Source organism: Chiroxiphia lanceolata, chromosome 1, assembly GCF_009829145.1.
Source record: "Chiroxiphia lanceolata isolate bChiLan1 chromosome 1, bChiLan1.pri, whole genome shotgun sequence".
NCBI classification, from domain to species: domain Eukaryota; kingdom Metazoa; phylum Chordata; class Aves; order Passeriformes; family Pipridae; genus Chiroxiphia; species Chiroxiphia lanceolata.
In genome coordinates, this window is record NC_045637.1 from 156,203,758 (window position 1) to 156,216,521 (window position 12,764).

Here is a 12,764-nt window from a genome sequence, read left to right on the forward strand (position 1 = left end):
TCCATAGAAAATAATTTATTGAAATCACAGCTATACATGGGCGGGCGCCCAAGGCAGCGCGGCCCCGGCCCGGCTCGGCCCAGCCCGGCCTGGCTCAGCCCGGCGCGGCGGGCGGGGGGCCCGGCGGCGGGGCAGCCGCACTCCCCACGGCACGGACAGACGGACACGCTGCCGTATGTACAGAGTTTACACGGAATAAATAAGGGACATGTACAGAGGAGTGGGAGCGGGCGCCCGGGCTCCCCGGCGCCCGCCCCGGGGTCCGGGAGCCCCGCCGGGCTCAAGGCCGGGCGCCCTGCTCGATCTGCTGGTGCTGGCTGCGCACGGCGAAGCGGTTGACGTGCACCGGGATGGGCACCACGATCTTGGGGTTGCGGACGGGCTCTCCCGAGCGGTTGCTGACGTTGCCGGCTTTGATGCGTTTCCACTTGGCGCGGCGGTTTTGGAACCAGATCTTCACCTGCACCTCGCTCAGCTTCAGGGCGTGCGCGATCTGCGAGCGCTCCGTCAGGCTCAGGTACTTCTTGCAGTGGAACTCCTTCTCCAGCTCCAGCAGCTGCTCGCTGGTGAAGGCCGTGCGGCGCCGGCGGCTCTTCCCGGCCCCGGAGCCCGGCGGGGGCTGCTCGGCGGCGGGGCCGCCTTTGCCCTTGCCCTTAGCGCCCAGCGCGGTGCTGGCGGCCGCCCCGTCCAGGAAGGGCTCCTCCTCGCTCTCGCCCGCCGAGCTCTCCTCCTCCCGCTCGCTGCACGGCGTCGCCGCCGACTTCACCTCCAGCTTCTCCTCGTCCGAGCTGTACGCCTTCCCGTCTGCGGGGCACACAGCGTCAGCGCCCGCCGGCTCGGCCCCCGCCCCGCCCCGTCCCTCCGCGCCCAGAGCCCCCGCAGCCGCGGAGGAGGCCTCCCCCCGCTCCCTCGGCGGGCGGCTGCAGCTGCTCCCACAGCCCCGGACCCCTCCATCACCGCGTCCCGCAGCTCCGGGGAGGCCGAAACGGTGGTCCCAGCCCCAGCAGCAGCCCCGCACCGGGCTCTGCCGCGGGCAGCGCCAGCTGCTCCAGTCCGGGACCCCAATGCCCTGCTCCCCGCAGCCTGCTCGGCTCCGAGGGGCAGCACCCACAGACCCGGCGGGCACACTGGGGTCTGACCTCCACAGCAGTTGCCCCATCCCCATCCCACAGCCCAGCCGTAGCAGCACAACAGTCTTGGTCCAGCAGAGCACGTCACAACCCTTAAAGGGCTTGTCTGAACCTCCACATTGGAAAGAACATCCATACCTTGCCCCTCAGGTCAGCCCTCCCTGTCCCTTCCCACTGCACCAGACCATTGATTCTGTTCAGCAAGAAGCCAGCCAAGAGGAGCTAAAGGACTGTCCAGAGTATCCAGAGCCAACAAACTTCCTTACTCTACAGGACGTGGGGTGTCCCACTGCTGGCTCTCTCTCCTTAATCCCAGGACCCACCAGTGGCTCTCTGTGCAGCCAGAGAACAAGGGGCTGAGAAATCTGATGCTCAGGGCTCAGCTTCCCCCAGCAATGTGCAGAGGGGCAGGACAGAGCCTGCCAACATCACACAAGAGACAGCACCTCATCCCAGGCCACTGGACAGGATGCAGTGCTTAGACCACTGTAGACACCTCTCCCATGCTGCGAGGATATTGATAAAGTACAAGGTTATGAATCTTCTCCTCACAAGCTTCTTCTGTCCCAAACTGCCGACGGAACAATTAAAGAGCCATGGAGCAAGGGAGGACATGGGGGGAGACGGGGGAGGAAAGAGGTCTGGAAGGTGGTCACTTCCATGGTAGAAGGGCTCAAACAAAGTGAGAAGGTGTCCCAAGTCACAGCCAGGGGTCATGAAGGGAGGACCCACGGCTATGCACAAACAGGTGAGGAAGCTTTTCTGTCATGCTGAGGCTAGAGGAGATGAGAAAATTCTTCAAGTGTGACCCAAGAGCATGAATCGCTGCCAGAAGGAGCCAGTCCTGAAGCACTCCCACTCAGTATAAGCCAACATGCAGAAGAAGAAGCAGCAACTCTTCAAACTTCTAAGCAGTGTCCAGGTACTGGCACATGCAACCCAGGCCACTGGATCTCTGGCCACCTCACCTCATCTCAGTGGGAAAGGCAAAACAGCCCTCAGAAGCCTGACAGGGCAGGGTTCAAATACACAAACAGCTACTACAAGAGACTATTTGAGCCCTGAAGACATTGCTGGGAGTCTGGTGACGGTGTGAGAGCCCCCATTTCCCTTGTCAGTCCTGCAGCAAGTCTATGGCTTCCTGAGAGCAGGTGGCCAGTTTTGGAGATTTGGATTCATCTGCCTGCTCCTACTGCTTTGTATAGTGGGAAGAACAATTTGATCTCTGTCCTGCTGCAGAAGAACAGACAGTGACCTCTTTCTTCCTGAGGGTTGGGGATGGGGATGAAGACACCTCCCATATGCATAGTGCATAAGGACCCAGAGAATTTGTGCTGGCCGGGCTGGGGATTAGGAGCAGGTGGCAAGGAGCATTTTGGCTGCGAGCACTTTGCTGAAGAAAAGGAGAGCTTTCACTTCTGTGTACCATCTCCATCCCATGGAGCACGGGGCCTGACAAAGTAAGAGAGCTCTTATGCGGAAATCATTGTCTTCCCCAAGAGCTCTCATAGGTCCTGCCCCAGCACTGCAATTCCCCAGGGATGGAGGATGGCATCCCAGCAGCCACACCAGCAAACAGTGCTGATGAGGCAGGTTGCTCCTGTCAGCCCAAGCTGTGCCCAGGAGACTGGAAGAAAGCTGAGCTACCACTGCAACATGACAATTTGTAAAACAGGTGCTATGTCTGGATACTCTCTTCTTAACCAGACCTCAAATTTTGAACAGTCTCTAACACTCTCACATTTGTGTCTTATAAAAGGGCTGGGTTTGCAGTAAGAAACTTGGAACTATTTGATGACAGAGTCTAAACCAGATGTTTTCACAAAGAAAATTGGTATATTGGTTTGTTAGTCACCTACTGTCTCCCCAGCGAGGAAGGAATGGAGGCAGAGGATCCCACACATAGTGTAGGGGGTGTACACTGAGGTTTCCAAGGCCTTTGAACAGGAAATGAAATTGTCATGAAGCAAAGCATCGTGACTGAAAAATCAACAAGAAGCAGTAGATGAAGAGTAGAGCTGACCCTCTGGTTTGCTCTTCACAAAGTCCCAGCTGTTCATTGATCCAAGGAAAGACATTGAAGAGGGCCTGAAGGAGGTCACAAAAATGCTCTGAGGGCTGGAGCACTTCTGCTATGAGGACAGGCTGAGAGAGTCGGGGTTTTTCTCTCTGGAGAAGAGAAGGCTCCAGGGAGACATTATTGCAGCCTTTCTGTACTTAAAGGGGACTTATACAAAAGACACAGAGAGGCTTTTAACAGGTCCTGCTGCAATAGGACAAGGGGTTTGATGGTTTTGAACTCAAAGACGGTTGATTTAGATGAGATATAAAGAAGAAATATTTCACAGTGAGTGTGGTGAAACACTGGCCCGGGTTGCCCAGACAAGTGGTGGATGCCACATCCCCTGCAACATTTGAGGCCAGGTCAGACAGGGCTCTGAGCAACCTGATCTAGTTGAAGATTTCCCTGCCCATGGTCTTTAAAGGCCCCTGCCAACCCAAACCATTCTGTGGTGCTGTGATTATGGATGTGGAAAGCATGGTGAGAAGAGTTGGGTGTTGCAGGAGACAAAGCTATTCAAACAGGATCAGGGAAACCTGGATCAGGAATTGGTGTTGTGACAGCCAGAAGAGCCTCGTGTTGGTAAGCGTGCGAGGAAACAACAGAAACTCCTCCTGCTCCCGACTGAATGTGCAGTCACTACATCAACCCAAGAGAGGGTCTCAGACCACAGCCTAGATCTCAGAGGAGACCTGCACAGCTCAGGAACAAACCTGCTCTCAGGAGAGCTGTGGAGAGCTGAGTGTTGAGCACCCTTATCCCAGGGGTCATGCTCTTTGTTGCACCTGTAGTAACAAACCAGACTCCAAGCTTTGCTGCTTCTCACCACTACTTTCCCTACATGTCTGTACCCACTCAAGAAGGGTGGCAACAACTGGAGGCGAGTTTGAAACCTAGAGGATGCAGAGAGAGGCCCTAAAATAGGGCATTGACCTCTTTGGCTGATCTGGCAAGCAACTGATCTTGTGTTCATAGACACCTGCAATGGAGATACTAACAGAGCCCAGGGACAGAAGTATAAGTCTGCGTATAAGTCAGTTGATGTCAGTAAAACAGACAAAAGGAGGCATTTATTCTTTACATGGTTCTTCCACAGATAAGAGATCTGTGGAACACCTTGTCTTGGGATGTGGCTGATGCCAGGGTTATCATTCCTTTCTGGTGGGCTCCAGGGGAGATTAAATAAAGTCACAGAAAACAAATTGGTCGAAGTTTACTAAATATACAGAAACAACACCTGTTTCAAGAAGCCCCTGACGTGCAGATTCTTGGATATGAGGAAAGTGTCATTTTAGAATTGAGCATTGCACAGATTGTGCTCTCTTGCTCTTGCCTGGACAATTGCTTTTGGCCAGGGCCACAGACAGGATGTGAGCACAAACTGCATTATAGACGGTTTTTGATGACTCCTTTTGACACAAATCATCTTTCTCTTTCCTAATATCGGAAAGAGCCCACAGCAATCTGAGATGGTTAGTAAAACAGACCCTACTGTCCATCTCTGACACAGTCAGGAGAAATATTAAGTATAGGAGAAGGTGGCCACATTTGGCCAGACAAATCCTCTCGGATCTGGGCAGAGCAGCCCACAGAGTTGGGTCCACATGGGCACATGCCTATGCAGAAAGACAAGCATCCTTCATGGCTCTGGAGCAAGCACAGTGCTCAGAGGCAGCAGGGAATGAGTTGGTAATAAGACATCTTCCTTTCCATATGAGCCAGTTGCAACCGGAGAAGTCTTAGAGGTAGAATTTCTTGGATTCAGAAGTGGCCACTCTCTGGGACAGTTTGTCTGAGTCTCGTGGGGGGAGGGAACATGTTGGGCTCGGCTACGGAGGAGCCACGGAGGGAGATCAAGCACAATGCAGTTCATCTGCCCACAGACTGGGAAGATGAAGTCGTATGGACAGGTGGCTTTGGCCAGGGCAGCGCTGCCCTCGAGGAGACTTTCACAATAAAAATGAGATCACATTGGGTTTTTAATGCAGCACGGAGGCTGGGGAGCACCAGATGTGCACCAATGCCCTAATAACCCACAAAGGCAATGGGGAGGCAGAATGCCGCCATTGTCCTATGTGAGGGGTGAGGTTCAAGGGATACCTGAGCGAGGAAAATGCTCTTCTGAGGGAGGAACCAGGCAGGACAAAGGAGATGCCTGGGCTTATCCAGGATAGACTAAAAGGAGGATGGAGAACAAACAGCCGAGCAGTGCGAGAAGCAGCAGAGACTTTGCAGCATGCAACCATGCCAAGAAGCCTGCGAGACAAAGGTGGATCTCAGGAGTGATCAGGACAGGCCACGCCGGAGAAGCAGCAGCTGGCTTGTCTGGGTCTCGCCGCAGGGACGCCTCACGCCCCACGCTGCAGGAGCCGAGGGGGAAGAGCCGAGCGCTGGACCCGTCTGAGAAATATGGAGCAACAAGTCCCCGAGGCCGGTGGAGGCGCACTCGGGGAGCGGCCGCAGCGCACAAAGGTGAGGACCCCGATGGGAGCTGCCCCCAGCTGCAGTGGGGGGTCCCGGGAGCAGCGCTGCCGTCTGCCCGCGACGTCGGGCTGAGCAGGTGCCGACGCGGCGCTCGGCGGGCAGAGCAGCGGGCAGAGCAGCGGGCAGAGCAGCGGGCACGGCAGCGGGCACGGCAGCGGGCAGAGCAGCGGGCACGGCAGCGGGCAGAGCAGCGGGCAGAGCAGCGGGCACGGCAGCGGGCACGGCAGCGGGCAGAGCAGCGGGCACGGCAGTGGGCAGAGCAGCGGGCAGAGCAGCGGGCAGAGCAGCGGGCACGGCAGCGGACACGGCAGCGGGCAGAGCAGCGGGCAGAGCAGCGGGCACGGCGGCCGGGACGGAGGGGAGCAGGGCTGCGGGGGCCGCCTCAGCGCGGGACCTGCCCCGCCACGGCCCCAGCGGGGCGGGGTCGGAGGGCACTTGGAGCGCCGGTAGCCGCCACACGGCGACGCCGGGAGGCACCGGCCCCGAACGCGGCATCGTGCTGGGGACTAGAGGCGGCCCCGCGCCGAGCCGAGCGGGACCGGGTCCCGAACGGGGACCGGGATCAGGAGCGGGACGGACGGGGAGGGCTGCGGGCCGCCCTGCGGGCCGGGCCGGGCCGCGCCCCGTCGCCTTCCACCTCGCTCGCCCCGGGCCGGGTGCCAGGACCTCGGAGAGCTCCGCGCCGCCGGCCCGGCCGCGGCTCCGGGCCGCGCTGGCCGCTCTGGCCCTGCCGGGCGGCCCATGGCACGCCGTGGCAGCCCCTCCGACCGGCCGCGCTCCCCCCACTCCTGCGCCACGGCCCGGCCGAGGCGAGCAGAGTCCGCAAAAGCTGCGGGCGCTGCGGAGCCGGCCCGGGACGGCAGGGAACTGTCCCTGTCCTCCCGTCTCGGCCCGACGGGACGGACAGGGAGCGCAGCCGCGGGCAGGTCCAGCCGTCGAGGCCGTAGCGACCCCGCCGTCCTGCCCGCTGCGCCCCGGCCCTCAGCGCCCGCGGCTCCGTGGCTCCCGTCCTGGCGAGCTCGGGCTCTGCGGGTCCGCCATCCCCAGGAGCCGCCGGCGCGGCGGGGAGAGACCGGTCAGGGTCCTCTCGGGGCTGTGGGGGTCCGGGAGAGGCTGGCCGGCCTCTCTCCGCCGGACGGGGCGGGCCCGCGCCACTCTTACCTGCCAGGCCGGGGAAGGGGTCCGGAAAGTGCAGCGGCGGCTCGGGCGGCCCCTTGTCGCGGCCCGGGGGCAGCTCCTCCGCCTCCAGGCCCTCGGCGCCTCGCCGGCAGCCGGCGTCGGGGGTGGCGCGCGGCGGGGGCAGCTCCTGGGGCGGGTAGAAGCCGTCGGGGGGCTCGGAGAAGCTGGGCAGGGCGGTGGTGAGCGCCACCATGGAGGGCACTGCCTGGCCCAGGCTGGCGCAGAAGGTGTTGGTGAGGCGGCCGGCGAAGGAGGCGAGCGGGGCAAGCGGCGGCAGCCCCGACTGCAGCGGGGCGTGGGACAGCGCCTGCGGCAGCACCAGCGGCCGGTACGGCATGAACATGGGGTACCCGGTGTAGAGCAGGTGCCCGGAGCGCGGCGGCGGCGTCCCGATGAGCGAATCGATGGAGAAGGCGGTCCCCTGGCCGCCGGGTCTCTGCATGGCGAGCGGGCGCCGCCGGCTCAACCGGCACCAACTTTCCGGCGAGCTCGGGCCGCCGCCAACTCGCCGCGATCCCTCCGCCGCCCCCGGGCCCCGCCGCCGCCGCGGCCCCGGCCCGCGCCCGCCGCCTCCGGTGGGCTCCGGCGCCCAGCGAGAGCTGCCGCCCGTCCGCCCGCTCGCTGTCTCGGCGCGGCGGAGTGAGGCGCGCTCGGAGCCGCCCGCCCGCCCCGCCGCGGGGGGGCCGGGCCGGGCCGGCGAGGGGAGGGGGAGGAGGGAGGGGAGGCGGGCGGGGGTGTCGCCCTCTGCTCTCATCCATCTTCCGCACATCACGGTCGAGTTCCTCCTTCAGCGCCCGCTCCGCCGGGGCAAAGCGCCCCGCTCCCCCGGCGCGGCCGGCCCCTGGGAAGGCGCCTCCCCCTCCCGCCTCATCAGCTGTTATTAATGGTGATTGATGATTAGCAATTACGGGGCCAGCACAAGGGTGCTTTTGTGGGGACGGGACGGGGCCGCGTCGCTCGGCACAGCCCTCCGCGGGATCACGGACGGGACGAGCCGGCCCCGCAATCGGCCCGGCCCGGGCCAGCGCTCTCGGCGGCCGAGCCCGAAGGGAGCGGTCAGGGGACGGCGGCGACGGGCGGGCTCCAGTGCCCCGACGGACTGGCCCTGGCCAGGTACCGGCCCCGTCGCGCTGCGGCCGTGCCGTGCCGTGCCGTGCTCTGCCCGCAGACCCGCCCGCAGACCCGCGGGGCCCGCCCGGCCAGGGCTCCGACTGCCTCTTTCCCAGCCCAGGAGTCTCTGTGGGCTCGGAGCGGGATCTCCGTGAGACCGGCGGGCTCGGGCGCCGCGGGGCCGGGGGAGACCGCGGGACCGCCCGCAGACGCACTCGGGCCGTGGTGGGAAGGGAGAGGGCTGAAATCCGAAAGGGGCCCCCTCGTCCCCCCTTGTTGCTCCCCAGAGGCCCCGGCGCCGCACCCCGCGGGGTGGTCCCGGTGCTCGGCACGGCGGGCAGGAGCGGGCATGCGGCGCGGAGCGGGGCCGGGGGCGGATGTCCCGGCCCCGGCGGTCCCCCGGCCCCGCTGAGCAGCACAGAGCCCGGGGCTCGACCCCCCGCACTCCGAGCGCCATACGCGTTCCCCGGGTGGCGGCCGGTGGCCCTGGTGTGCATCGCTCCGTCTGCAGAGCAAGCGAGACCCGTGTGAGCCGAAAGCTCCTGGAGCTGCGGCGAGAGCTCTGCGGCTCCGCTACGCTCTGTGTGTTCGGGGAACATCGCCTGCCCCTTGTGGGGAGTCTCCACGCTAAAGCAGAGGACTTCTCCCCCCAGCTCAACATTTAGGTTGTGCTCCTGTCTACAGGGAGCTGCTCACCGGGCCTGCAATATGCTGAGCATCAGACAAACTAAAGCCCTGCTTCAGAAAAGCATCGGGATTGCTACGTAAAGCACTTGGATGCTGAGAAATGCCACAGCTGAAGTCGTGTCTGTGCTCACTCTGACTGTATTTTCAGTGGCACAGTGACACGCCAGACCTCCATCTCTCACCTAGAGGTATTCCTCTTTTCAGGCCCCCTGTGTTTTCCTGCCTGCACTCCCCCTTTGACCAGGGATGCAGTACCTCTGGCTGCTTAGCTACCCAGTGTCCCTGGTGGCATTACTATCTGTATGAACACATGGATTTCTAAACCATCACCTTCTGCTCTGTCCCTGAGGAGATCTGGAACACCACTTTGCTGCAGTCCTGAAGCACGTGTTTTGTGTGGGACATGAAAGCCCGGCCATGGAGCTGGACACTTGGATCCTGTGTGGAGTGTGTAAGTTAGGCAAAGTGGGTCCACCAGGTACTCAGCCTTCCTCCACTAAACAGGCACAGTCTAACTCCCCAGGGCCCAGCTATGACATCACAGAGCCTCCTTTTTCTTTCATGTCTTTTGTGCCTTTCTCTGTGGCACATCCTTGCAGTCCCAAGGAAATATCCCTCTGCAGTGAGAACTGCCCTGCCGCCAGCCAGGGAAACAGGTGTGGAAAAGTCAATGGTAAAATAATCATCCAAACTCAAATACTGAATCCTAAAATTGAGGCCCACTGGATCCCTGTCACCACTGATGCAAACACCTCCCACCCTTGGATCACTAAGGGAGAGAGAGATGCCTGTGTTTACAGGACATCAACCAGTCAGTCCCTAGTCCAGGAAGAGGGCCCAGATTCCAGGCTGGGAAGGAAGCTGGCAGTGACGAGCATTTGGATGGATCCCACCACAGGGATCAGTTGTGATACAAGGGACATGGTCCAGGTCTGCAGGTCAGCATCCATATTCTGTCTGTCCTTGGCCCAGCTCTTCTAGCGTGTTTGTGGGAAGGGGACCTTTGGGTTGGAGTCATCTTCATGCACACAGTTTTGGTCCATTCCCTGCTATCACTAGACCATGGAGAAAGGGAAAGAATAGCCATGTGTTACTGGATCTCATGACTGCGCCTGAAGAGGCCCAAATCCAGGCTATGCAAACAGCTTCCTGACTCCTGAGCAATGGAAATTTGATCATTTGTTCAATGAACCTTTCCTACGTAACCTTCAACCTACACCTCACACCCTCAGATAGGTTAGCAAGATATTTGAGAGCAACAGGAAACTGCTCTACTCTGTGACCTTGCGGAGAAACTGAACGAGCTGGGGTGATGTGTCTCCCACGAGGGAGGATGGTGCCTTTGCCATCAGCAGCAGGTCCTGCCTAAAGCCTGGAGCACAAACTCCATACTGACTTCTACATATCAATATCTGGCACCCAGTAAGTCCCTCCCTGTGTCTCCAAGACTGGGCTTCTGCTTACCTCATCATACACTTGCATTACCTGCAGCCCCTGTCTCCCTTCAAACATTCAATCTCTGTTCCATGCTGGGAGCAGCAAGGAAAGACTGCTTCCAGAGGGGTGGGAAGCCAGGCAGCAAGGGCTTGCAGTCCACAGGGTGAAGTCCACAGGACCTGAGGAAGGTGAGCAGAGCAGATCTGATGACAGACAGGTGCACCATTTGAGTAAGCCCTCATCCCAGAGGGCTGAACCCCCGTGAGGGGCGAATGTACTCAGGGTCCAACAGCTTACTCCACTCTGGTTTACTTTGTCTCATCAGACTTTGTAGTAAAGAACGAAAGAAACTCATATGCCAAATCACGAAGCCAAGACTCAGATAAGGAAAGGTTGAAGGACTGCAGAAAAAATTAAAAAGTTGCAAAATAGAGCAAAGATTGTGCTGCTGTATTCCAAGGTGTACATGGAATGGGACAGGGCTCCCACACCCACCATCCTTGCAGGGTGAGCCAACTCAGAGTGAGGGTTCAGGTTGCACATGATAACTCTGTTACTCCTTGGACCTCCCCAGGCTTTCCCAGTTTCTGTAACTTCTGTCTAATCTTCCATAGCTTCTTGCTGTCTAGTGAAATGCAGTTTCCATAGCTTCCACTTGAGGCTCAGACCTCCACTGCTCAGTTTGCTCCCTGGACATCTCTCCCTCTCCACACACCTTCCCTGCAGGAAGTCCCTCACTTCTGGTTTATCAGGCTCCATCCCTCCCTTGCAAAGAGCCAGTGCATTCCCCTAATGTGCCTTAATATACACCATCCAACATGCCAGGTACAGCAGAAATATTAACTGTGTGTGCAATTGTAAAGCCCCTGGTCTCATTGCACTCTCAACTCTTGACAGAGACCTCTCAGGACCTCACTGGGTACATTATCAGACATTAAGCTAAGAAAGAATCTCAGGGGCACACCTACTCTTTCCTTCTGTTTTGAGGTTGCTGGGTCATGCCTTGTGTTTTTCAGCCTCAGCCTGGTTCTGAGTCTCACCAGGCTGGACCCAAATTCAAGTCCAGTCTCTGCCAGCAGCACCTTCAGCAATCACAGACCAGCCTGGCCCATCTCATCCTCCATCATGCCACTGCCTCTGTCCTCAGTCTGCCTTTGTTTTCAATCCCTCTTCTCTGGTTTCTGCATTAGAACTGCTGAAGCTTTTTCCTCCTCCTCCTCTTTGCCGTTCCTTGCTGCAGACACATGATCATGGACGAGTCTATTTGCCTGTTTTTCTGGAGTCAGTAGGCAAGACTGGAAAGTGTCCTGCTCAACACTTGACACTTGGGACACAGTGTCTGTGCTGAAGACCGTGCATGATCTGTCTGGCTAGCACAGTGGATCTGCCCTAACTGCAATCTGCTCAGCATAGACAGAGGCTTCTTAGGAGAAAACCATCAGCCTCTAAAAATGTCCTTGCTTGGAAAACAAAAGGGGGATCCTCAGAGGCTGGTAATTTGGGAAAAGTTGATCCTAGGCTACTGGGTAGAAAAAGAACCATCTGGGCCAGCTCTCCTCTCTGAGGTGAGGAGTCTAGAGCGTATTCCTGGTGTACTGGCTGTTGGCCAGGGAGAGGCCAATTAATTTTTGCTGTATCTGTAATGGGAAAAGTTCTGAGACAGACACAGAGCATGGTAACCACAACTGCTACAGTTAAAATGTAATGACTGACTGGCAAATGAAAGCAGGTCTTCCTAATGGAAACTGCTATGCAGCCTTAACTTTATGCCTCTACCTGCTCCACTTACGATCTCTGCATGGAATCTAGCACAACAGGACTAAATCTAGTCACAGCCTCGAGGCATTCCTGCAATATAGCTGCTAAACATATTAAAAGCAAGCGTAACGTTGCAAAATTATTTACTCAAAGTATGGGAAATCTAGAGATTAGTCTGGCTATGGCCATGATGCTGTTTGACTGAAGCTGGGCTCCTGCCAGGCACAGACTCTGCTATTGGATGTGCCCATGACATGGTCCATCAGACCCTGCAGCCACACACAGCCTGGGGTGGGCAAGAGCTCACAGGCAAGGAGCACCCAGGAGGCCCCAGGTGGCCTCTGCAAACATGGTCCCACAGGCTTTCCCTGACTGCAGAGCTGCCCCATGTGCTTCTGTCTTCAGCTTCCGACAGCAAAACCTGTCGCAGTCATCTATAGTGGCTATGGAAACCTGCACTCACACCTGGGGAACACATTTCAGAAGCAGACCTGGCAGAGCCATACCTGGAGCAGTAGGATCCCAGGATCTTCATTAGCAGCAGCAAGAGCAGTCCCAGGTGGATGGGTTTGCTGTTGACAAGATCTCAGAGGAGAAATTTTCATTCCTGTAGTCTTGGACAAGGTAGGATCCTTTGACATACCTCTTTAAGGATTATTCTGCTTAGGAGAGCCAAGCCATCCCTCAGTCCTGGGTTTGGATCCTGCTCTGGGAAAGCGATATCAGCCAAACTCTTCAGATAATTTATGGGGCTCCTAAGGCACCGGACTGGTACCTCTTGGACGTTTAGCCTGGAAGCAGCTCTCTCCTAGTGCACTGCTCTGCCCCGCTAATTACTTGAGCAGAGTGCTCTGGATCCTTTTGTTCAGAAGACATCCATCATCTGCAGGTCACTGTATGGACACGTCTCATAGCTC

The 12,764-nt window shown here is 58.5% G+C and overlaps 1 protein-coding gene and 1 long non-coding RNA gene across 2 annotated transcripts; one reads left to right on the forward strand and one right to left on the reverse strand.

Moving 5' to 3' along the window:
- On the reverse strand, nucleotides 1–7,297 carry GBX1 (gastrulation brain homeobox 1). Its single transcript, XM_032698688.1, has 2 exons — nucleotides 6,838–7,297; nucleotides 1–804 (listed from the first exon to the last, which is right to left on the reverse strand). The coding sequence occupies exons 1-2, from the start codon at nucleotides 7,295–7,297 to the stop codon at nucleotides 281–283; spliced, it is 984 nt and encodes a 327-aa protein (XP_032554579.1). The 3' UTR covers nucleotides 1–280.
- A 1,953-nt stretch (nucleotides 7,298–9,250) lies between these two features.
- Nucleotides 9,251–10,518, forward strand: LOC116792079. The gene is made up of 3 exons (XR_004358995.1): nucleotides 9,251–9,325; nucleotides 9,453–9,590; nucleotides 10,415–10,518. It is a non-coding gene; the product is annotated as an uncharacterized LOC116792079 (long non-coding RNA).
- The last annotated feature ends 2,246 nt before the right edge of the window (nucleotides 10,519–12,764 follow it).